A 27,279-nucleotide genomic window follows, 5' to 3' on the forward strand; every position below is an offset into this window, starting at 1 on the left:
GAACTTGACTTCCAAGCACAAAGCGTTTTTTTGCTGCAACCTTGTCTTACAGAATGAACTGCTGAATATGTAATGAATCACAACATCCACCATGGTAAAAAACAAATGAGTTTTGCCTAAAAAAGTTTAGAGCATAATTAATAGCATATCAAGATTGGACCCCCCAAAATGGACACAAACATGCTTACATTATACTCCCTTGCCATTAGGGAGTTGCCAATAAGCAACTGAATTATCTTTTGCAATTTCTTATGCTAACACTGAAGGAACTAACTTAATAAATTACAAAAAAAATTATTAGTCAGTTTTCTAAGACATTCCTTGCTAACATGTTCAAGAAAATGACAAACATTAATGAATTAATCTAGACAGCAGTTCTGTCTCTATGAAAGCTACTGAATTGCCACATGTGTCCAGCTGTGGTTATTCTCTGCAATGATCAGGTTGGCTCGTACCTGCCAAACTTCAAAAAATGGGGAGCTGTTCATACTCATGACTATACAAATGACTGGCATGGGGCCACAGGTTCTCTTTAGCTAAAAGCAGACTTCTCTTATCTGCAAGTAGGAAGGGGACCAGAAAAGTTAAGGGAAGACTAAATACTGCATAGAGTCAGTGGAAAGGCCTACAATAACAGAAGCAGGACTGTTCAGGGAAAACAAGACCAAGAGCCCATCTGTCTTCCTAGAAACTCAAGAAATTTTAAATAAAGTAAATGCTACAGAAATACATATCATTTATGCAGTTTTATTCCCTCCTGTTTCCCAGTGATGTATAATCCCTTCAGATTTTTAAGTCTTAATGTAATCAGAAACTCTGTGCAAAGCCCTTCCATAATCATGTGTGTTAAGGTCTTACCAAAGCCCTTAAAGAAAGTAAATAAACTAAAAGTTTCACATCATCTGAAAACTCTTGGGATCTGCATGTGTTTAAATATGGAGCAAGCAAAACCAAGCTGCATGGGTTCCCCATATTTTAAATATACAGGCTTAAGACCCTGCATATTTCAGAGGTTGTCTCCTGTTTGCTGGCAGCAGTTTAGCAAGTAGCCAGCACAGATCAAGCTCAGTATTGTCACAAAATGTCTATTGTAAGAATGGAAGGCAAGAAAGAAAAGAAGCTTATTTGACTTGTTTCATTGTATAATTGTGCTGGGGAGCAGCCCATGGGTATTTGCAAACCCACAATTGGGGATTTGTGAAATTACGCTATTTTTACAAAAAAATCCCCAAACTTTTGCAAGGGACTATTTGTTCTCATAGATTTTTAGACTTGAAAAATAAGAAGAAATTCTAACTTCATAGATTCTTTCTTGCAGTGGTAAGAACCTACACAGTTAAAACAGTTTGTACTATTAATTCAAATGCAGGGAGATCTACTTTTTAGCACAGACTTATTCCTGGTACACTGAGAACACACCTATGTAAACAGAAGAGGGTATACCACCAAGCATAAGAGCAACAGTCTCAAAAACATGAAAAGTGAATAAAATAGGCCCAGTTACCTTTCCGCCTGACCAAAAGTGCAAGCTCTCTCGTGTGAGATTCTCTGCTGGCTTTTATGAACATGACCACCTGGTCATGCGTGTGCTCTGAGATATCTCGGCCATTAATTAATACTATCTGATCACCTTCATTCAGTTTTGGAATACATTTATCAGCCTGTTTCAAGACCAAAGAAACACATTAATGTCATTGCATCCAGTCATGTAAGCAGGAACACATCAGGATATTAAGTTCATCATGTAAGCAAAGTCTTCAGAGTTCTCCTGACAAGGTTTCATCTTCCGTATCAGAAGTTCTATCAAAGGATTCTGATCTAAATCTGTCTTTCTTGCTTCAAAGCCTCTCAGTGAAGTTGAGAAACAGTTCAAACAGCATATTGATAGCTATAAAAAGAATTTGTATTTATCAAACAGCCATCATCAGATTGCTCTTAAAGATCTAAATTTCAGACTCCAAGCCTCAGCAACCACTGGTTATAGCCATTTGCAAATGAATTCCTGGAAAAGTGTTTTGGACACATAAGATAACGCACTTCAGTTTTCATGCAGTGAATACTGAGAAGTCCAAACATGATTTTGATGAACATAATTTAAGTAACATGACATTCCCCAGGCATGCACTTTTTAAAATTTAAAGAAATCCATACACATTTTCTATTTTTGTTATTTATCAGATTCTTGTTTGGTGGATATCAAATGATACCTACAAATAGACAACATTCTTCCTCACTTCATTCACTGAAAGTTTTAACAAGAAGATGCAGGTAACTACTCAGCCTATGATGCTCAAGTACCCTGGCATTTCTGAAAAATTCTTTTGCTACCTGTGCTGCAGAGAACACAAAACCAAGGTTTTCCCCATCTCAAATGAAAACTTACATTATGTCTTGTCTTGGATAAAGCAATTTAGATTAACTGCTGAACTCTAGGGTTTGTTTGTCTTTTTTCTGCCACACTTCTTGGTATGCTTAGCTCTAAGTCCAGTGCAAAGCAATTCAAGCTATGGCCAGAATATGATGCTGACGCTATGAAGATGATTAAGGGACTAGAGCATCTCTCTTATAAGGAAAGGCTAAGAGGCTCCATCTGAACATCAGGAAACACTTTTTTACTGTGAGGGAGATGGAGCAGTGGAGCAGGTTGCCCAGAGACATTGTGGAATCTCCCACCTTGGAGTATTCAAAAGCCATCTGGACACGGTCCGGGGCAACTGGCTCTAGGTGACCCTTGAGCAGGGGGGGTTGGACAAGATGACCTCCAGGTCCCTTCCAACCTTCTGTGATTCTGTAATATGAACGTGCAAGATTCTACAACCTTTGAGTGTCAAGTAGGGTAACAATTTTATTTTCATTGCTATCCTAATTTTTATTTTGTCTAGGAAGTATCCAGCTACACAAGAGTGATATATATACACTCCATTTCATTTGTTATATGATGAATGAGACATAGACCTTTACTGTTACACTCTATTCATAGTTGCTCCTTGTATTTCCTTAATGCCAGCACAGGTTCCCTGAACTTTATTCATCTAATGTTATTAGCCCTATCAATAAACCATCACCAACCTCGCAAATGTGAATAAGATTATCTAATTAGTTCCGATCCTGGTTATGCCTTGCACTGATGGCTCCTAAAGTTTATCAGTGATGTACTACATTACCAAGTAAAAAATAGGAAGAGACAGAAAGGAGAAGTAATAATGGTAGAACCAACAAGAAGAAAAATGCAGAATAAAAAAAATAGAGAGGCAAGGATATGAAGAAGAAAATAAATTGGGAGCCACTTGTGTCAGAGAATAAAGTAAAAGGAAAGAAAACTTAAGACATGTCTGAGTGCCACAAAACAGATAAAGCAGAAGAGAAATAAGAGAGAGAAAAGAAATACGTATGCAAGAGGAAAAAATCCCAAGCAGAAAAGCTGCTGAAAATTTTAAAAAAAGAGAACAGAGAACAGTTTCCCTCGCCTTCTTCCAAAGAAATAAAGAAAATAATGAAGGATAGGGAAGATTGACAATGATTAATAAAAAAAGACAAATGTAAACAGAAGAAGAATGGGAATTAGGAAGGGCCATGGTGTTCTTCAACACTGATTTAACTGGTATTCAAAGCTCCCCAAAAGCTCCTTTGCCATATTTTGTACAATTTACAAAGGCAAGACTGAAGAATGCAACTATGAATGACTGACTGATTTAATCACTCTGAAATATTATTGTTTGAGATATAAATTGGTCTCTAGTGATATAAAGACCATATCAGGTCAGTCTAGGAGAGTCAAGAAGTCAACAAGAACATGGAGGGAGTGGTTTCTGATCTCCTGTATTTGCCTGTAATTTAGATTTCTTGGCTGGCTGCTGGCTATTATTCTTTATTACAGATGGAGATTAATATCTTTGCTCAAAGAAACTGTTAATCATGTGACATGTTAATGCCTCAGCTCTCTTACTTGAATCATCTGACTATATAAAATATATCTTGAAGGAGAATTAATTCCTTCCATGTAAGCATAATTTGTAGATTTTTCAGATACAGAGCTTTTCCAGACAATTAATTATGTCAAAGGCTTCCTGTCCTATTGACACACCCAATGTTTCTTTTTATGCTAATCACCTTGTTATTGCTCCAAGAAGCATGCATACTATTTTTCAATGAGAAGCTCTATTAAATAAAACCATAATGAGTTCTTTAGCACCTTAGGACATTAATACCGTTTGTGAAAAAAAATCAGTACAGGACTTCAGTTAAAAAAAAAAAAGAAGCACCAGATGCAATAAATGGTTGTTCTTTAATTTAATGCTCTCCCACAACAATTTGGGCTACTCTGTCCTACAGTCTTCCCAGCATACTAGATTGCTGCTGTATTAGAGGGGGATTTTTAAAATATCTTTAGGATGTGAAATGGAAAATAGTGCCTTATTTTGGCAAGTAGATTTGCTTCCCCTCCTCCACAAATAATACAGATCTTTTTGTAGCAAAGTGGGAAAAAGTGACCTACAAACCTGAGAAATAATTTTAGCAAATAATATTACCAAACAGCAGCCCTGAGGACAATTTACAGGGTAATAGTGATTCTAGAGCAAATTAAAATAGCAGCAAATACAATGAAGGAAAGGCATCATTGAGCTAAAATAACGTAAAAATGCATTCCACAGACTGCTTAACTTGAACTTTCAAATATCAGCTATATTTCATTAAGCAGTCAAGAACAGGTGAAATTTAGTTTATGGAAAACAATATAATGAATGTTAATACTGCTATGCTCTAAAGATAAGTATAACTTTTTCCTCTTGCTGTAACATGATGTGATTTCTATAACACTGTGGTTGAGTATATTGTATTGGACAACTGCTTCCAATTTATGCCCTGACCCTTGATCATTTGCTAGCTTGGTGGCTTACTAGGCTAGAGAGCTAATTGGTCGCTTGTGTCTATGCCTATGCCACTGACTGGAGAATGTTATGAAGTCTGTAAGTTAGAAGTCCGGTCCTTTTCCAATCCAAGAGAAAAACAAACAAACAGATCAACACTTCCCAGAAGACAACCCACATCTGCTGAAGGAAATCACTGCCTCTGGAGAAGCATCTTTCATTCTCTGATTGTGGAATGAGCTTGTTTGCCCTACATTAACTTCAGTATCTCAAATCACCTTTAAGAAGTTTGCTAGGTTGACTATGAATCATTAAGGACTGTTTTATTTTCACTTTGTGGATTTAAGTTATAATGATAATTTCCTACTACTCTTTTATTCAAATAATTATTGTAGCTCATGCAGGAGTGCTATGCACTGCATAAGTCAAGCCACAAATCATAAATGTGACAAAACCAACTTCTCAAACAATCTGTTTTAGCTTGATTTACATCACAACATGTAGATATCGGTCCTGTGACTGATTATCAAATTTCAAAAGAGTCTACAAGATACAGAGTACCTTGGATTTTTAGGATTAAGCCAGCAATATTTCCTATCAAGTTTGCACTGAAATTATTTTTATATTCTATAATAATTAGTTAGAAAAAAGTTACCAAGATGTTATATTACTATTATTATTTCACAATTCAACAGAAGAATTCAATGGCTCTACTGATTCTGGATACTGATGAATATTCCACCTAGTCCATAAATATTTCCACAAGCAAAAATCCATGGCAAAATAAGAACAGAGCAAATATATTCTGCACCCTCTCTCCCTGCCAAGTACTCTCTCGTCCTATAAATATTTTTAGCCCTAAGGATTTCCTCAGTCTCTTGTGGTTTGTCTATTCAGTAACTGCTAGCAGGTTTTTCTCCCAACTATTTTTCCCCTCCTGACCACCCACAAAATTATTTTAACCACAGCAGCCTTTGTCAAGGAGTTTCACAGGTCTATTATCTTATGCATGAAGAACCTGACTTGCACTAACTTCATTTGGTAGCCCGTCGTTCTTCTACTGGAATCCCCCGCTCACAGTGCTCCTAATCTTGCAGATCCCTACTACATCTCCCTTGAACTAGTTATTTCTTCTAGGCTGCAGGGGCCCAGACTACTCACTTCTTTAATGAACACTGTTCCATATCTTCTGTCATCGCTCTTGCCCTTCATCAAACATTTTCCAGTTCAAGATGCACTTTTTGAGGTGACAGGGGGAAACAAACATGCTTTCTACTGGTATCTTGTTTGGCTAACACTTCCAGATCTTTTCATCTGTGGTTTAAGAAACCACTGGTCAAATCAATTTCTAAGGAGAACAGCTCAGCTGCTATCTCATACTGGTTATGGGTTTCCAAATTCCTACATGTACAGACCTGTGTGAGTGGTGGAGGGAGGGAGCAATAAAGGGAGTGATTAAAAGTCTTAAGAATTTACTTACAGGTGATCCTGGAGTTATTCTTGATACCACCAATGGCATTTTTTGATCTACACCACCCTAGAGGAATGTGTAAATAACAACCATAAATATATCACTATAATAAGCATAAGCAGCATTTAAAACAAGTAATCACTTATTTTTGTTTTCATATAAACTTTATGCTCTGTCTTCATAGGCAGGGTTAGTAAGATTGAATTTTCATCAGTAAATGGAAAGGGACGGTGCAGTGTCTTTAAATCTACCAATTTCCAGTAAACTAGAACCAGTGTCTTTGCTTGGCCATATATTTTAACAGGCAAATGCAGATCAAGCTCTCACCCTACCCTTCAAGCAAGCCTAATTCAACACTTGAACTTGCAAGGTGGACAGTGTTCTTAGATGTTGTGATGAACCTGCAAGGGATCAGGTAGGATCAAAGTTCCAGACAACTGTACTCCCTTATTCTCTTTACATGATGTTCTATCACTGCCCCACCAATAAATGCCCAAGGTGAAAAGATCAAACGCTGCCCCAATTTTGATATTATGGCTACTTTACACTATCTGCTTAAATGGAATTTCAGTGAGGGAATGTAAAAAATTTACAATAGTAAATTATCAATAGTAATTTCCATTTTTTTCCATAAATTAATTTTCACCTTTCCAATATGATTTTTAATGGATATATTCAATTGGATAGCACAAACTATTTAACTTGTTTTATAATACAGGTCCATTTTTCCAAAATTTGATGCCTTAAATTAGGCTTCCAAGTTCATTTTTAAGCAGCCAAATAGGCAGTCTGCTTTGGAAATGTGCCATGGCCATAGTATATATGCAACTAAAAAATACAGAACTAGTAGAGGCTTATTTCTGTAAGTGTTGCTTTAGCATTTAAGGATTAGGCCGCTACTTCTAAAAACTCTTGATCCATAAGAAATTCCTGTAGAATATACTGCTTTCTCCAAAGCACTGCATTAAAAATGAAAAATAATCAAAGTGAAAGCATAGTATCTCTAGAAAGCATTTAAAAATAACTAAAAGATTGCTGGTTTACCTTTAGATTAAAGCCAAACTTCCCGTCTTCATCTGGTATGATATGCACCAAAAGTAAATCTCCCTCAATCAGGTCATTCTGCAATACATAGAAAAAACAAACCAAAACTTTTCTAAGTTTTAGAAGAAAATAGTAGCAAATTAGAAAAGAGTGCATCCAAATTTAGATGTGCTGAACAAGAATACTCTGTATAAATCTACATTTAAAGTTGGAAGAAGCTAAGGTTACAGAATATACTCATGATTGTAACATTTTAAATTGTAAAAATAGCAACATACATAACAGCAAATATGTTCTCTGCTTGCTCTGTCCTAACACTGTTACTCTCATCTTAGCTTTCTCAATTGATAGCTCCTATTAAACTTTTCAGTGTGTTGTCTTTACTGAAGGTGACTTAAAAGGAAAAAAAAAAAGTTAGGTGCAACACATTTGAATCAACTCTGTTGTAAGGACTATGAAGTGACTACTTTTTCCCCAATTTTTCTCCTGTAGATGGGTGCATTGGTATCTTCTGCAAGAGATCCACAAGCCAGAAGGATTAAAAGTTGGCAGCAGCTTACTGGACAGGCAGGTTAGGAAGCTGTTCAGCACTGCTCTGGAACAGGCTGGAGAAAGGGGAGGGATGATCCACTACCATAATGGTAGCAGGGAGCAGCTCCTCTCTGCCAGCACAGAATTCAAAGGATGATGCTTAGCCATCCTAAAGAGGAGATGCCTGGGATAAAGCAGAGTTGTGCCTGCTATCAAGACATACAGCAGCTTGACTCATCTGATCTTTCCTTGGAGGAATAAGATTTAATCATGTAAGTATTCCCATTCCACTAGGAACTTCCACCTGGAGATGCTTCTGGAACCCTGGACACTGTGGAAATCAATGTAGCTGGTGTGATATCATACTGTGTACGCAGTCTTGCATAAATTTGAGTAGTAAGGCAAGATTTATTCTTATTACTGCATAAAATATGCTTATCCTGGAATATAAGCACACTTTTTGTGGGTTCTTAATCTACAGTTCAAAGCTACATTTAGTACTAGTTTTACCTTTAAAAGAAGGCAACTGAACATACCTTATCGCAGTAGTACTGACTGGAATCTTCGGTCGAGCTACTTTTTGTAACATTTTCATACGTTTCTAAGAACTGTTTATCGACCCCTTCCAATGGGTAAGAGCCAGAAATGTTACCAACTCCATTGGGAGACTGAGCCAAGGCTTTAGGTGAAGTACGGGTCAGAGAATTCTGCGTTGGACTGTTTCCCAATACATTCCTTCATTTAAAAAGGATAAATAAATATTACAAAGGTATCATTATCCAGATTTTTAAATTAAATAGTAAAACATACAAATGTACTGCCCAGTTAAAAGAGCAAGCCAACTTTATACTTTAGATTTAACACCACTTCTTGAGGTGCAGGGTAACAGGATTAGAGTATGATCTAAGCCTATCATTTGATCGGTGGACATCCAGAAGAATGGACAACACAAAACTGGAGTAGCAAAAACATTTTTAGCAAAATATTTGGATGCTAATAGTGAAAGGCACTGTTGCACTGATACAGGGAATCACAGTAACATGAAGAGAGCTGAACCCCAGGGGAAAGGCACTTCAGTTGCCAATCCTACCCATGAAAACCTTTTCCCATGATTCCACTCTCATTCTTGCAAAGCACTTGTTTTTCATTCCTCCCTCTTACGAGTGCCATCTCAACCTTATCCCTCTGGGAGAAGGTGCTTTGCAGAAAAGCCTTGGTAAATTGTCAGAGAAATAGGAAATGAAGTGACAATGAGAAGGTTTAATGACAGTTAATATATTCTGTCATTGATGTAGCTATAACCATGAGGAAGGACCCAGAATTAAATGGGGGTGAAAATCTGGCCTAGTGAGCCAAGAACCTTAAAATTCAAGGATAACAAAAATGGGTAAGTAAATGAACACCTCAAATCTTAGAATTGGCCAAATTGCCTGGTCGTGCTCCAGGACCATTCAAACATTCATTTAGCTACATGCTCTCTTCTGAAGAGGATGAAATGCAGACCTCTGTCCAATACAACTAAATCCCTTTTTTAATTGGATCAGACTCACAGATACCATACACGTGGACTGCTCTGTCTTTATAAAGACTACCCAGTACTTTGTGAAAACCTCTGTCCCGGGGAAAGCTCACGTATAGCTCAGACACTGTTTCATATCACTAACACACAGCACTGCGTATGACAAAAACAGAGTCCTGGCTACTTGTATTACCCCGCTGCAGACAGACCTTTCACTTACATGATAGATCATCATGCTCAGTGACAGTACATCTTGCAAGAATATTCTGCACTGCTACTGACAACCCAGCACTGCAATGAAGCATATTTGATCCTTGGAAGTACAGGGGCTGTTAGTTGTTTATTGCAGTTTATTCCTAAAAGCACCATCAAATTCTCACAGGGTTAAAGTAGCAAAAGTATATGCAAGTAAATCCTGGCATTGAAATTTGTAAATTCAAACATTCATCTCTGCTCTGGTACTAGTCTAACTATATATTTGAGCTTTTCTGAACCATGTCCAACAGCCACTGCTAGCTGTCAATGAAGAAGTAATACCACACTATAGAGGAATGTAGCTTAGGCTTTTAACATACAGGACTCACATTGCGGCAAACTTTAATAATGCAAATACTTATTTCTCAGCTTGTGGAAATCTGACTGCAACAAATGTAAACATTCTGAAAGGTGCCATTAAGCAAACTTATTCTTGCCATAATATTTCTGATGTTCAGTTATACTACATGCACATGGCAATGGGAATGAAGTGTTTTGTGCAACACTTGCAGAATTTTCAGTTATTACAGAAAACATTTTTTCAGTGTTCAGGAGATTATTCACTTGACGCTCTCAATAATTTGAAAATACTTTGAAGTAGTGAACTAGAATGACACTTAAAGGAATTATACTGTCAAAATTTTGTTTTTATCTGATAGCTTCCAGGACTCTTCATGATTCCTGTGAGGTCAATGGTAAGCAAGTAGGAATATTGTACATGTAAATACATCCTAATAAGTTTTTCAGAACATAGGAAATTAAAAAAAAAAAAGACCACCACCAAAACGAAACAACCCCCCCACATTTCACTTACAAGTTGAGATTACAGAACATAATGATTTTTCAGTGTAGAAAAAAATTAACAATACCAGAAAAATATGACAAATTATTTCAGTTAATGCCTTCTGGCACTATATAAAGAATTACCAGATAAAGTTACCAGTGGACTTTTGCATTATTAAACTTTTACAACAGTTTTTAACCAGCCTTTTTGTTAATAGTGTTTAGGGGTGTATTAGGACTTAAGACTTTCCACATCCTGATCCAAAACCTTAATTTTTTTTCACAAATCTCTACAATCTTCATTGGTTTATACAATTATTTGTGTCTTCTAACCATACAAGACCAGTACTTTGAAAAAATCAGTTCAAATTATGTATTTTATAATATATCTTAAAGCTAGGGACTCTACAGTAGAAAGTTCAAAGAAAACTCACTTTGGTGATTCTTGTTCAGATGACCTGTTTAAAAAACAAAGAACAAAACAGTAAATGAACATAAGTTAAATCTTCAGGAAAACAAGAACTAAACTCTAATTAAAAAAAAAAAAAGCCTGCATAACAGTCAAAAGGTGTGCTCACAGTAAATTAAAGAATACTTAATCCTATGCTGAAAGTCTGAATCAGACAATTATGGAATTTATGAAACACTCAACAAAAATCCCAGGGCAGCTCTAACCACTCACTTCCACTTTTGGCACAAGCCCAACTACAGACAACACACATCTGCTACCGCAACTTAAACTATGTAGGAGTTTACAGAGGCAATTATTTAGCAAGACACACTACATTATTTAAGAAAGTTGTAGATGTGGATCACAATGACTACAGATCTCACTGACGGTATTTTGTAAAAAGTCAAATGTGGCAAAATCTTTATGTATAGGTAACAAGAAATGAGCATAGGCTGCTTCAGAAGCATGAATTTTATTAAACATTCTCACAATGCAAGAGCAGAACAGATGTTGACAGAGAACTTTAAGACAAAGCATATCTAAAGCAGAAGTGCTTACACAGAGGACAATCTAGCACAGAAAAGAAATAAAAATTTGCAGTACATAGCATTTTCCAAGGTATTAAATTAGCTTCATCAGAAATCATGTGAAACCACGAGCTAAACTATATTACATCAATTAAAACAATAGCTGTGATACTAAGATAAATTTGAAAGCAAAAGTTACCAAAAAGGTACTTGCAAAGCAAAGTAAGCTTAAGGCAGATGGGATAGCTTTACAAATTTAATTAAGTAGTGACCAGAAAAGCTGGAGTGATGTAAGTCCATGCTGGAAAAATACAAACATGAAATAGTTTGGTTTGAATGTAGAGCTGTTCAATTGTCAACTTATAAGAGGGAAATCACAGTAGAAAGTTAATTTTTCAATTATTGTTCTCTAAACCAACCTCAATACTAAGAATTATGTATGATGTTTCATCAAAACTACAGTAAAAATAGCAGCAGTATCCGTCTAGATAAGTTTCTTTATATGTACTCTACAATATGAAGAAATTCTTCCTTGAGAGGCAGAGATGGTGAAGCTTGATTGCCTAAGAATTTGTGGAGGTTCAGGTTGTGTGTACTTTTATTATTTTTTTTTAAGCACTAAACTTCTTCCTTTTTTACTGCAGTCATGCCCCGCTTCTGGTTCCACTGACATCCACCCCCCCTCTCCCACAAATACCTCTGGTTCTCCTTGTTTGCAATCCCCATAGTATTTTTACCCCCTAAGTGCCAGCAGTGCACAGCAGATCCTTTGGGAACATGCACTCCCTTGCTGCCTGATCAGCTCACATCTAAATGGAACAGACAGCCATTGAACTTGTACTGTAATTGCTCAGTGAGAGGATAAGATCAGTTTAAGGGTTTTTTTCTGCCTAGTCACTGACTTTCCCTAATCTTGTAGAAGTTTGCATCTTTGAAAACTCTACTCCTACATTAGATTTGACTGCAATCGTCCAGACATTCTAAAGTAGGAACAGAGGCAGACAGGCAGTGCAATGACATAAGCCTTATTTCCTTAGGAAGTCAGGCTAAAAATAAAGAAACATTGAATTTATTTTCATTTAAGCTGATTGATTTCCTTGTGAGGCAAAGAACAACAGAACTTTACATCTTTTCTACGTTTTGCCACAGTAGAACTACAGCTCTGTTACCAAATTCTACGTGGAATTCTCATTGCCGTAAGTTAACCCTTTTCAAAAGCCTTCCCCAAAAATTTACACCCTGTAAAACTGTGATACAAACAGACGCAATGTCCCTGTTTTAATATAATATCTCCCCCTTTTCCCCCCCAATAGAGTGAGGTCATTTGAGATAGAAAACAACAATTGGGCTTCCATTCATATACGTGTATAAACATACAGCAAATTTTTCATCATCTCACTAATACATTTGGAGACTTAGATGTGGGATATAAATTCTTAGTAATATTTGCTGAAGGTTTATCTGTTGAATTATTGCACTTTAATTCAAACACATCAGCTCTGAAAGAGTTACCGAATCATTCTGTAACCTTTTAAAGTGGAAAAAGGTAACCAAAAATTTGACCTAGAAAGCGACCAAATTCAACGCTTATAAGAATTCAGGTACAATGCAGCTATGTCTTCCTAAAGTCCTTAGTAGCTCAGCATGCTACAGCTGCAGAATTTTGATCTCCACAACTTAAATAGTATTTCTAACATTTAATTACTCACTGATACGTTAACATGAATAACTAGATGATCTTTTCTGGCTATACAGTATTCCACATTTTACTAACATATCTTCCTCATTTCACAACATAGGACAAGGACCATATTTTAAGTCAATAAAAGAGAACACTCACCAGACCAGCCATTCAACTTTTTCATCAAGAAAGAGTGCCCTTCCTTGCAAGGAGATTAAGCTTTCCATTGGTGCAGCTGACAAGCAAACACTTTAAAACTGCAGGTAATTTCTCTTCCTTACTCCACAATATATCTAAAATGATGCCATTTCAATCTTTCACTCACTATGGATTGCTCTGTCAGTGATAATCTTTATAATAACACCCTTTGCCCTGGGAAAAGAAAAAAATCTAACTCTCCTCTTGTGTCATGAGGACAGAAAGGAAAGGTCTTAAGGAAAGACCCCTCCTCCCCATTTCAGTGTGCTCTAACAGGGAATACTGCTATTCTGAGAACTGAGGATGATAAACTACAGCGGAGTAAAACCCCGAGAGAAAAGGGACAACTGAAACAATAGAACTGTAGCAAAACTCCCCCTTTACAAACAACTGAAGGAAACATCTGTAGGTTTATGCCCTTGTGGTGTTCTTGAAGTTCTTAAAGCTTCTTTTATTGTAACACCTGCAGGGCTGGGGAGACTGAGTGTGCCAGCACTTCCATTATTACCTCTTTTCTGAGAGCTCACCATTAAAACTGTGATTATTATTCATAAGCTAAATAAGTAGAAGTTATTTAGAGCAGCACTTTTTTGCTGCCTTTTAGAGAAATTTATATGCAGAATGACTTGCACAGTTAACGTTCAGCATTTCTGCGAACAAAACGACTGCGTAAGAAGGCCACATAGATTCTTTGTACTGCGTACTTAAGAGTACTATTACAGAAAAAACCTGCAGACTTCATGGTATACACAAGTTTTTCAGTGATTTTCTTTAAATTCCAAACATCCACATTTGTAAGCTGTTGCCATCACCCATAAAAGGATACTTTCAGTTAGTCTGCATTGCCTCTATGGACCATATTCCAGTTTACCAACTTTCCATAAAAGTTTCATGTATTCTGATACTCTGCAACCGCTTGGCTTGCTGCAAAATTTGTCTTATCACTGATTTGCAATTCAACTTTGAGACTTTCTTTTTGGATGCGAAATGATTTTTTGAACTGGCAAGGAAAGTGTAGTACATTTTAATAAGGATATATATTTAAAAAGAAACGTTTACATGTAAGCAAAATATATACATGTACTATTTTCATGTATATTTGAGTGGAAGAGCACAGTAAAATTCATAAAAGCGTATTAGTAGTAGTCTTAAAACCCTAATTTGAAACTAATTGAAATGTTCTGAGATCCATTGCCTAGTAGGACACCTTCCTTGAGAAAGACTGAAGTACATGAACAAGGACAACGGACTCTTGTGAAATGCAGCAGATTTTGTAAGAACCAGGAATTGAACACATCAGTATAGGATTAAAAACTAAGGATAAATAACTTAGTTTAATTTTTTTTTAAATTATTTGCAATTTTCTACGAAGAAAGTAGTTACTAGGACTTGGCTGGATACATCTCAATGGTACTTTCACATCAACTGTAGTGCTTTAAAAATTTTGTTCACAAAAGGAATTATATTTTAGTTAAAATAATTATGTGTTCCCATAGTACATTCACCAAATCTCACTGTGCAGCTACAGTTTATTGTCTATCAAAATGGTAAGCTGAAAGAATTGAACAAATACAGCATACGTTCAGGAAATCTATTTTCAGTGCAATACCTACACCAGATGATGCATCACACTTATACCAGGAGTGTATATGCACTTCCAGAAATTCACAGCATAGTGTAAGTGAATTTCCTTTTTGTATACTAGTTCATCATTTCATTTCCTTCCCCTCCAACTCTGGCACTGTACACATTATGCTATCTATAGCACCAGCAAAAGATAGGTTTAGAATGTAAGTTGAAGAGGTTTATAGCTTTGCAAGCATGTTTAAGAGAAAAGCTTATGCAGGAGTATATGCCATTTATAACAAATAGAACTGTACACTCAAAGTAATTTAGGTTAGGAAGGGATCTTGAGAGATCACTTAAAGTCTTGTTCAAAGAACAGCCAACATCAAAGTTAGATGAGGATGTTCAGGTCCTTGTCATGTTGTGTTTCGAGGTTTTCCAGTGATGGAAACACCTCTACCCTTCTGTCAATGTGTATGAGGGCTTAACTAATCTCTGTATGATTTCCCCCCCTCCCACACACTGTCGTTTGAGCATTCCCCTTGCTGTAACTTGTGTCCATTGCCTCACATGTTTTTGCTGTGCACCTCCAAGAAGAGTTGGCTCCATATTCTTGATAACCCTCTTTTGGCAGAGTAAGGCAACAATGCGACTGACCCCTCCTCAACTCCCCCAGCCTTCTGGTTCTCCTCATACATCATACACTCACATCTATGAATAACTAGCCGGATTTAACTCACCAATCAACGTATGGCTTTAAATATAAGATCTATAATGCCTCACCTGTCAGTAAGTTTTTCTTACTGACTGATACTATACCTCATCACTTAGAAATGTGTTTTACAATAATCTTTTTTCTGAAATACAGATTAAACAGAAAATTTCACAGCTCATCTTTTCTGTTAGGCCACTGAGTCTACTCTAAAACTACCAAATCACTTGTTCCTATGCAGTCTGCTGTTCTAAACCAAACAGATAGCTTTGGTTTATTTAATGATAGAGTGAACAAGAGAAACTGAATACAGTTCAAGTAGCAAGACCCTTCACACAGCTTTACCAGGTTACTTTTCCAAGCCAATAATCCAGTTATTTTTCCCCCCCTTAAAATAGCACATTATATACATAGTTAAATCTATATATTCTTACTAACAAGTACCCTTCCCACTCAGAAAAGTGTGTTCAAAAACATGAAAAAGGGCATTAAGAGGGCAAGCAACAGCTATATTAACGCTCCAAACTACTCCGCCTATAGTATAAAAACATTTTAAAAAAGCACAAGCCATTAAACCTGAATTTACAAGGTCAAAAATAAGCTCTGCTCCTCGCATAAAGGAGAAACTGGTCCTGCATAGGTAACATGAATAAGATTACCCTGACCCACAAAGAAACCTGTTTAAGTAACTCTTTGCTTTTAACACCTTCTTGTCTGAAAGAAACACCAGCTCACTTTAATGAGATAACATTCAATTAAGGGGCAAGTGTGGGTGTTGGTAACAACACATGGTCTTCCCACAAAGACAGATTAAAACCTTAAATCCATCAGCAGGGAAAGAGCGGAAGATACTCTTCCCTTTTCATAGGGACTGGCTGAAAACCATGCAGCTTCCCGCAGCTGGTTTCTCAGAGGTTAAGAGCATTAAACACAGTGGTTTTCAGTTTTCATTTCTTGACATTCATTCATTCACTTTCATTTCTCATTTCACTGTGAAGTGTGAACATCTGTATCACACCTCAGGCACCAGAAGATGCTTGAGAAAAATGAAAGGAACATACAGGGAAAATTAAAGTTCAAATCTCCTTAAATACTACTCTGTTACATGTCTATGTTTTCATGGCAAACCTTGGACCCTGGTATTTTAAGTTCAAGTGTTTAAAATGCATATTATTGAAACATTTAAGTCTACAGATTTTTAATTTACAACAAATACTTGAACATAAGGAAGCAAGCAAACTCACTTTAGTCATTTAATTTTTCGCTTATTTACTTAAAGGGTGAGCTAGTTTCTTTCAATTTTTTTTCTGTTCTTGTACAGCTCAGTGAAGGATCCTACACATGAACTGCTGGGTGTGATAAGCATTAAGTTACATTCCCTATATACTAGCTACATTTTAAATTTATTTAAAAAAACCCCAAATGTCAATACTGAGAACCAGAACTTGCACTGGAGATGGACAGTGCAGTCTTTCAAGACAAAAACTGCCATCTGATACAAGATCAAGCATGTCAGAGTACATGATCCCAAAATATAAATCAGCTCATTGCCCCACTTAAAGCCAAATTAGCTTTGAAGATTACTGCTTAAATTGAAGACATTTTGGAATTTCTCAACCTGGTCCTGAAACAGTGTCACATACTTCAATATAACTTCTGCATTTTTACTGTTGCCTTTCGCCCTCAAATAACACAGTAGCATACAGATTGCATTTGCGTCACAGAAAGGCGTATCAGAAATGATGATTTGTTCCTCTACACTGGTAAGGCTTTCCTCATTCCAAATTTGGAAACTCTAGTGGTACCTTTATCAAGAAAAATTGCAACGGTGGTAATCTTCGGGTACCATACCAGACTAAAAAAAAGGGAAAATCGTGATCAAAAAGAATTCCCTGCACGAGTCCATCAGCCTGCCTTTAAAAATAACTGGCTGTGGTTTAAACCTTTTACACTGAAAGGGAAACATTTTTCTCAAAGGCAAGCTCTTCCAGGAGCTCTATCCAGGCTACCTATCAGGACAGCAGATGGTCAGGATGAGCCGATGCCAGGTAGCCTGTTGGTATGACACAACTTTGAAAAAAACCCCCAAATTAAATCAGCTTTTCAGCAGAGATAACTCTAGAAATAATAAAGCCTCATAATATAATTTAATTTATTTTCTATCTTAAAGGAAAGCCATAAGACTCCATATTCATAACTCTTCCCTAATGCATACTTCAGTGTTTAAGGACGTCTGAAGATAAGATATGTAACCTCAGCGAACAAAGAGGTTTTCTACCTTGCTTAAAATAAGAAATGTAGTAAGTCAGTAGCAGCAGCGCTTCAATGAAGAAAATGCAAATTCCTCAAGAAAAACACCTTCAGGGAAGCTGAAGTCAAGACTAGGGAAAGCCAATTTTAACCAAAAACCAGTTATCAAACAAGTGCACTTACTAATTAGTATGTTTTATCTGAAGATTATTCTTGAAATCATTTTTAAAACAAAATAATAGTAGTAGCATGTGCATATGTATGTAGACATGGGATAAATATAGTGACAGAGTGAGTACAACACATAGTGAGAAGATAGACTAGATTACCTGTTCTGAACTGGTGAGGCACAGCCATAACAAAAAGTGTGGTATAACACAGAAAGCAACCTATGAGACTTCGGAAGGCTCAGTGTGGGCTCCATGTCTGTGTTAGTGTTAATTTTTCAGTGGCAGTAGCAGTCGGATGAGTCGGACAGCAGCAGGGCAACAAAGAGGAGAAAGAACTGACAGGGGAAGCTTTCTTCACAAAGGCTGGGGAGCCCTGGGCTAAACAAAGGTCCTCTTGAAGTCCTCTTCAGCACTGCCTTTGATGACAGGTTTTGTATGCAGCTGTGATTTGAGATGGTTGGCTTAGATAGGCAAACCTATTCATGCCCTGTGAATAAAGCTCTATTTAATATATGTTAATTTGGGATTAGAGCAATTTTTTGTCTATAATATGTATGTAATAGACAGCTCCAATCTTTTCTGCAGACACTAATCTGAGAGAGAAAAATTGCTTCTTTTCACTATGTCTGAGCCTCAAATTGTACTTGAATGTGAAAGTACCTTAGATAATTTGGGTAGCAGAAGCAGTCTAGCTACACCAACATGAGACTCGCAAGCCTGCCCTGGTTTTCTGTAGTTCACCTAAGCATGTGGTTTGCTGTTTTCTAAGTCTCTTTTTTCCAGTCACAGCCTGTAGGATATACCTCATAAATTTCAGTTAGAAGGTAGACTGTTCACACAAAGTACATTTTTAAAACAATCACTGTCTTCTTCAGAGAAACAATATAATAAGTGACAAAATACTCTTGGCCCTCATCTCCAGCATGCTTATTTAAAAGTATTTAACAGCAAACGTAGTTCTAGGTGTTGACATGTTGATACAGTACAACATATTTAAAGAAATGGAAGAAGACATGTTAATAACTGATGAGTTTTATGCCCTCTAAACTAAGAGCTGTTCCACATAATTTTTCTAAATTGTGTACTGTTTTACAGAAAGAAAGTAGAATTTGACTGATTCCCTTAAGGGAGTAAACACAGCAAGGAAGAAAATCTATTATTAAGAAAATAATTATACTTGGTATTGTCAGGACGTAAAAAAAGGTATATAGGGAAATAAGTGCAGGTGTATGTACTCTGCCAGCAGTGGTGGCTTCTACAGTTCTGATACCCACCAAGGTTCCAAACATGCCTTGGTAGGCTTAAGTACACAGTAAGTCTTGTTATACAAATTTTACCTATATATTTGTCTCAAAAAGCACTATCTCACAACACATCAGTCTGAAGGTACGTCTATCTTGGACCACTTGTCGTTTTGACAAAAAGGACTTAAGATATTACCCAGAGGCGGAAGGGAACGAGGTGAAAACTATCCCTCCACCCCTGAAATGCTGATGACAGCCTGAAAAAGAGAGGAAAGCAATATCCTGTGCTAACTGCAGCTTGCAGAGTCTTGAACTTCAGATACAGTAAATGAAATTGATGTAAACTTATTTAGTTTACAAAAATCAAGCAGCTGCATGGCTATAATGAAGATCTAAGGTCCCAGACATAACAATTCAGTGATTAAAAATCAGCATCTTACAGTTGTTTGCTAGTAGCTCTCAAAAAATTTTCAGTTTTTTTTTTCATATCAAAGCTATTCTTTAGTTATAATTAGCATTAACTAACACCTTTTTTGATAGTCTCAGATGGCAGGCTAGGCAGTAAAAAAAAAAAAAAAAGAGCCCTCTAAAGACAACCTATGTCAGCAGGACTATGAGAAGCTACTCTTGGCTCTCCTCTAAGGAAAAAGAAAACCAGATTTACAATTCAATATTTTTCCATACCACGTTTCAGTTATGTCAATTCAAATCTACTAAAGACCAGCATGGCAAAAATGGGTAAGTTGGCTTTATCAGCCCACAGCAAGGTGATTTATAGTTAATATCCAAGTACTCCTGAAGTGTGGCAAAAGTCCAGGACAAGTGTTTGTCCATATTTAATACTGAAGATACGCAAGTTAAACTTTTATTTTATAAAACAGGTTTCGCTGATAGGGTAAGATTCCCTCTTTCAATAAAGCATTCAGGGAAAGAAAGATTTGACTACACATATATACTTAATTTTACTTTACATCTTTCAACAAAGGGAGTGAGGCAAGTAATGACTACAGTAAGAATATAAAAGAAGAAAGACTGGAATGTGGACTAACATAAAAGTTGAAAATTTCAGTGTAGAGAAGAAATTTTTTTTATTTGTATGGTTACTGTATATTTCACCTCAATTGTTAAAAAGGAAATTATTAATAGCCATTTTACTTCACAGAAGTAACAGTCAATACAACAAAGGATCATTCATTCCATATGTTACATTTTCTTTCCAACACACACACTTCAAATTTAAATTCATCAGATTTAGGCAAGCATTTTTTCAGTTATCTGCAGAGTATCAGATGTTATAACATACCCACGAAAGCAAGAATGCGTTGGGGATAAGATGTATAGAAAATTTGGTTTATATGAGGTAATAACAGTAATCTTCTCCACAGTGAGTGATATTACTCAGATACAGCTTAATCATTTAGTGCTCAGAAAATAAATGAATGTGCTATTTTCAAATTTAGAACATCCTATTTTCACTGTCTGAGAAGCAGCATAAAAGCAGGCTTTCCCACTCCACTTTCAGTAGGCATAGAAAAGGTGAAACAGGAAGGACAGGAAAAAAACTACAGGGGAAGAAAAGAAAAAAGAAAATAAAAAAACCCCAACAATATACTAACTGGCAGGACACAATCCACCAGTCGCAGAACACAGCATGGCAACTTAGTTTTGTCTCTACATCTTCTACCCTCATCATCTCCTCTTATGGTCTGCCTCTCATTATTTTTACTCAGAAAATACTTTTAAAAGTGCATAATCTGTAAGTGTTAAAACACAAGAAAGACATGGCTTCCTATCTATGACTATTCACAACATCTAGAGGCATCACTTTTATATATTATCATGGCTGTTATTGACACTACTAGTACAAAGGTTCATCTGACTTCCAGTCAGAAAAATAGAAAAACAATTCAAAACACCACAGTGACAAACTCCAAATATGCATACATCATGTTAATTTTTCCCTTCTTTCATAGAAACCTCTCTGCTGTAATGTAGTAACAACATCATTGTATTAAAATTTGAAGAAAACAGTTTAAATCCAGAGTTTAAAGCTACAGTTAGTAGCTGCACACTATCAGAGGTAAGCGAGTCCTATCAGCTTCCATTAATACATTGCTTCTCAAAATACATCTTGCCTTAAAGTTACTAGGGATCACTAGAAACCATTTTCCTTTTGTAACATCTCAAAGGAACCTGCATTTCAATACATAGCATTCTCCCCAGCTGAAAGTTCTAAAGTAGCTCTGCTTTCTTTTTGACACTGGACAATCAATTACTTTGTACATTATTTCTGAAGTTAATATTGTGTTAATCTGAAGTTACTCATTAAGAAATGCCTCTGTAAGATAAGAGTGAAGCCACACATAAAATGTAATATACGAGCAAACAAATAATCAGCGCACAAAGATAGGTGCTTCAAACCCTGGAAGCAAACCTAGCAGTGGTTAGACTGCTGCAGAGGAGAACAAAGTTGGTCCTCGAGGAATACAGCAAAAATGCCTCAGGCAAAAAGCAGACTTTTTGCCTTTGTCTTTAGACTAGCAATCTACAGTTCCTCTGAGGAAGAAAACGATGGTTGACCGCTAGCGTTCTTATGTTCTTGTGTTTACTCAAATGCAGTACCTCTTTCAACTGATGATGCTGAGCTGATGATGTGGAACAGAAGTGAACTCTTAAGAGTTCAGTAAGTCTTCCCCCCCCCACAAAAAAAAAAAAAAAAAGAAGAGTTTATAACGGGTAGGAAAGGGATGCAGAAGCTACTAGGAAACAGGATATTACACATATGAACAGGCATGCCTTAACAGCTTCTCTAATTTTACTGAGAACTCAACTACTGAGAATTGTTTAGGGATGAAGGGCTGGTTTGTTTTTAACTTGTCATTTTGTATCATGGCATTTGCAGTTTAGCAATTTGTCAAAATAAAGCTTATGCAAACATAAAACTGTTCAAACTCATTTTAATATTATAACTGATAACTGTTTTATACTAAAGCTGTTTGGTTTTTTGTTTGGTGTTTTTTAAAAAAAATCAAAATAGGCAATGAACTGTTTGCAGAAGTCCTTACCTCCTCTGTGGACTACGGTTCTGAGAGAACTCTGAATCACTGTCCTTTGATGTTGGAGAGCCCTTATATGTATAAAAAACATCCTCCGTTTCAGTAATATAACTAATCTCATTTGTAAGGTTATCTACAGATGAGTGTCGTGGTTTACGAATTTCATGACGTAGTCTAGGACTCCGCCTTAAAAATAAGGAACACAAACACAAGTTGGAAGATCACAATAGTTCATAAAACTTTGATAAAGTGAAATTGCTGTCCTATTGCAATCTATGTCCCAAAATCTTCATGACAGCCCTATAGGTCTCACCTTAAATAATCAATTTTTAAACATTTTGTATGGTATACTAGGCAATCATACATTGCTAGGTTCAGTACACTGAACTGATTTGGTTTTGGCCCCCTCTAAAATGCTACCTGTATTGTTAAAGTTCTAATCATAGGTTGGAAGGGACCTATGGAGGTCATCTAGTCCAACCTCCTGCTCAAAGCAGGGTCAGCTGAGGTCAGAGCAGGCTGCTTAAGGCTTTATGCAGTTAGATCTCAAAAAACGTGAAGGATGGAGACTGCACAGCTTCACTAAGCAACCACTGCTCAACTGTCCTTGTGATGAAGCAGTTTTTCATTATGTCCAGAAAGAGCCTCTCTTGTTTCAACATATGCCTGCTGCCTTATCCTCCCACCAGGCTACAGTGAAGAACCTGGCCTCATCCTCTAGCTAGCCTCCTCCTAAGTATTGCCAGGCTGTTATTAGGTATCCGGGAAACCCTTTCTTCTCCAGGCTGAACAAGTGCTGTTGTCTCAGCCTCTCCTCACAGGGTAAGTGCTCTAGCCTCCTGACTACCTTGGTGGCTGGCAGCCTTTGCTGAGCTCGCTCCAGTTTGTCAGCGTCCTTCTTGTATTAGCAGACACAAAAGCAGCTGCAGCATTCTAATAAGGTCTAATGAATGCTGAGCAAAAGGGGGATAATCACTTCCCTTGATCTACCATCTATGCTTCTGTTAATACTACCAGGTTACTGTTGGACTTCTTTGCTGCCAGGGCACACCAGATAGCTCATGTACCACTTGCTGCCTACGAAGATTACCAGGTCCTTTTTCAGACAGTTGCATTGCAGACAATACTGTTGCACTGGGCTCTTCCTTCCCAGGACTTTGCATTTGTCTTCATTGATCATACAGTTCCTATTGGCCCATTTCTCCAGACTATCAAGGTCCCTTTGGATAGCAGCCCTGCCCCCAAGCTTATTGACTCATCCCCCCAGTTTGGTGTCATCTGCAAACTTTATGAGCAAACACTCCATTGCCTCCTCCAGGTCATAAAGATGTTAAGCAGGACAGGTCCCAAGATAGACCCCTGCAGTACTCCACTTGTTACTGGCCCCCACGTAGAGTATGACCCATTAACAACTCCCCTCTGAGTCCAATCATCCAACCATTTTTTTTTTTTTTAAAACCATCTTGTTGTCCACCCTTCCAGAACATAATGTCTTAAGTTGGGTATAATATTTTGGCAGACAGTATCAAAAGCCTTGCTAAAGCTGAGGTGACACCCACTCTTCTCCTGTCATCATATATATTCTCAGAATAATGTTTAAATATATATGTACACACTACATAATTATTCTACTAGAGTATATACAATTAGAAAAGGTAGGAGGCTGGAACACATGGGAAAGGCTGAAACTGGATTTACCAATTAGGGGTAACAGGAGGTGATCGAGAAGGAAGGCTTTTGGTCTCTAGATGCTCAACAGATAAAGATCGTCTCATAGATGGGTTCCAAACCATCCCACCTATAACTTTTCTGCAGTACTGGCTGTTTACAGACCTGAAAAGAAATAAAAAAACTGTATGTGAATTATTTTGCATAGAAAACTTAAATGAAATAAAATATGCTTATGAAAGTCAATTTTATAATTAATGTGTTTTAAAGACTCCCCTGTTCTTACCCCTCCTTACTTATGCATTTGCATTCTCACAGAGCCATTTGCTGTCTTTCACTTGCAGCAATAAAACTGTTTGTTAATATCTGCTACAATGCTAATCACAAGCCTGGGTAAAACATAACTTTTTCTGAGAGTTATTTTTAACCCAATTGTGTTTAATAAGATGGAGGGGAAAACAGGAAATTCGGTATGGCCTATTGGCACTGAGCTGAGTGCCTGACAAAACATGGTTCAAATACAGGCAAAAATATTCCCTGTTAAAACACATAAAAGGGTAATAATTCACTAATGGCGTCACTGAGCACAGGACTACTTTAACCATCTACCTGCTACCTTGGAAATAAGAGCTACACCAGACGATTCACTATTTCCAGAAGGAAGCCACATTCGAGTGATGTGTTCCTTATAGGAGTAAACCATTAGAGAAAGATCTGACATGAAAAAGGGTATCTCCAAGTCTGGACTGCTTCTTGTGACAAGAACCTGACAAGATCAGGGTTGCATCAGAATCAGAACCACTGTTAGGAAAGCAATAAAAATATCTTACTAGTGGAATTATACAGCATAAAGACATTTTTAAAGTAGATTGAAATTGAGATAAACTAACTTTTATGCATCTTTTTACACAGCATTCCACAAGACAAGCAGAGATAAGCTGCTCATACTCAAGTTTACAGGCCTAGGACTTCTCATGGAAAAGAAGCAATTTATGAGTTACAGAGAAATCACCTTTGGCTCACTAAATCCTGAGCTGTACATAATGGGTGGCTGGGATAGCAGAGTATGTGAGGACTTTACTATAGAGCTGAAAAGTCTCTATTTTACATAGCATAAAAAAGTTGCTTCTGCTGTGGCTATTACTTATGCTAATATCAAAGCTTAAGTATGCTTTGCATTGTACTGCTTTTTGTTTATACAACTAAAAGAGAAAAAGCAACCCAAACCTTTTTTTGTATTCTGAAGTATTTTACATATCTTGTTCACGATTTTAAAGCAAATTAATTTCTTCATCTTCTAAATGTGTACTTTTAAAGCTCCTCCCAGTTTAAAAAACAAAGAGCAAAAACTTAATATGAAGCATCTACATGTCAAAATCAGTTACCTACATATGCTTTTAAGCTTAGTAAACACGCAGTCCATGAACTCAGGAGAAGCTTTTGCCTGTGTTATCTATTTTATTTCTGTAAGTCTTCTGAACACCAATGACAAGGCACCAACTACTCTGGTCTTCTACAAAAACAAAGTTCTTTCAAAGAAGCCTTACATGAGTGGAGAGGAGAGGGAGAGTGGAAAAAGAGGATGTATTATGAAAACTGCATCTTGAAGAATTCCATGTATTTTGCATTAATCAGTTTTCCTTTTTTACAAGTGCCTGTTCATGCATTTTCCAACCCAGGTGACTTTTGAGGTGCAATGTAACTCATGTGATGGAAGCCAGAGCCCAAACCCCTAACCCTGAGCACAGAATCACTTTAACAATGTATTCTCTAGATATTTCAGTTAAGGTACACAACATAAACAATCTCCTGAACTCCAAGTAGCTCCTCTTCCAATGTCAAATACGAGGATATTTCTCAGCAAACATACCGAGAGCCTGCTAATGCCTTTCTGGAATGGGCTGTACTATCTTGAGGTGACAGTTCCTTGCTCCCATCTATTACAGAGGTTATCCTTTGTGAAAAAATAGGTACATTTTTAGCTTTTCAGCAAGGAATGAGAATGCACCTAGGACAGGTTATTCAGCATTCAGTCCAGAAATATTGAATGCACTCACCTCTGAGAGTCTGGGAGATGTGGTTCAGCCTGCCCGTACAATAAGGCTTACAGGTAATTTATACAACTCAGGAGACTAATTTAAATGGAATTCCACTATACCTTAAGGTAAGAGAATCTAGAAGGGCACAGAGATGTGCAAATAAGAAATTGTACTACAGGGTTGCAAGAGTTCAACTAGTTGAATTGATGCAATAAACGCTAGGATATCTGCCTCACATGAGTGTAAAACAATATAGTACAAGAAAGCGACAAATTCCAGAGGAAAATTTCTGATACTTAAGGTGGTAAAACCTGAATGTAACCCCCTTCAAAGCTGACAGAAGTTGGATGAAAAGAGTTACTGAAGTCAATCTAAAACCTCCAGGGTTGTACGGTGTCATTGGTGGGGTTGTGTGTGAGTGCATGTTTGGTTTTGTGGGTTTTTTTTATTTTGTTTGTTTGTTTTTGTTTGTTCGTTTTACTCAATGCAAAATTTTGCTCCCTTTCATAAGGGAGAATGCAGAATCCCTTTTTTGGTTGCATAGCTTCCACATGAGCTCAGAGCCATCCTTGAAAAGGAACGTGGAAGCTCATGTTGTCTCTTACAACATTCCACAGTCACAAAGAAGTAGGAAAGTAAAAATTTTCAATATACGACAGATGACTTCGGAAGTGACTCGTTCACATCTTTTCTTAAATCTTTTGAGAAAATAATTTGCCAAGTGACAGTGACCAAGTTGATAGGAACTACTGAAAGTCTTCCAAGATTACTGTTCCTTCTTATGTACTTCAGCAGTCTCTGATAGTAAAGGTTGCTGAGTCACTTCTGCCTCAGGTAGATGGTAAATTTCACTCACGCTTGCTGCTGGCATAAATATGGTCAAAGAATGCATTAGTACAGAGGGTATCATTAAGCTGATGGAAGATATCACAATGAACATTGTCCCTAGAGATTCCTTAAGAGCCTAAATAAGCAATTCGCCAGAGATAATGCCTCAGAACATGAAATTACTTGAGAAGAAGTCTTTCTTAGTAACTCAGTTCAATGAGAACTATCCTGCATGCTACAGGCTATTAAGAAATTGTAACAGTAAAATTTGTCAAAAATCAAATGTTTGGTAAAAATTTGAATGATACTAAACTGGTACCCTTTGGAACTCGTACTGTTTTCTCTCTTAACATTGCAAGGGCTGTGCAATGCCTGTGTCCGCATGTATATATACAAGCATCAGGATTTTGAATCTGTT

At 37.0% G+C, this 27,279-nt stretch overlaps 1 protein-coding gene across 3 annotated transcripts in view; it reads right to left on the reverse strand.

Annotated features, from left to right (window-relative positions):
• The window catches only part of PTPN3 (protein tyrosine phosphatase non-receptor type 3), a 131,006-nt gene that overhangs the window by 23,151 nt on the left and 80,576 nt on the right, over positions 1-27,279 (reverse strand). For all 3 annotated transcript variants that reach the window (XM_075494148.1, XM_075494147.1, XM_075494149.1), the window contains 7 exons: positions 24,025-24,159; positions 22,336-22,512; positions 10,906-10,929; positions 8,451-8,649; positions 7,384-7,461; positions 6,349-6,405; positions 1,505-1,661 (listed from right to left, as the gene is read on the reverse strand). In XM_075494148.1, coding sequence (XP_075350263.1) covers positions 1,505-1,661; positions 6,349-6,405; positions 7,384-7,461; positions 8,451-8,649; positions 10,906-10,929; positions 22,336-22,512; positions 24,025-24,159 — 827 coding nt within the window. The remainder of the gene's footprint in view (positions 1-1,504; positions 1,662-6,348; positions 6,406-7,383; positions 7,462-8,450; positions 8,650-10,905; positions 10,930-22,335; positions 22,513-24,024; positions 24,160-27,279) is intronic.

This window comes from Mycteria americana, chromosome 2 (assembly GCF_035582795.1).
Source record: "Mycteria americana isolate JAX WOST 10 ecotype Jacksonville Zoo and Gardens chromosome 2, USCA_MyAme_1.0, whole genome shotgun sequence".
NCBI classification, from domain to species: Eukaryota; Metazoa; Chordata; class Aves; order Ciconiiformes; family Ciconiidae; genus Mycteria; species Mycteria americana.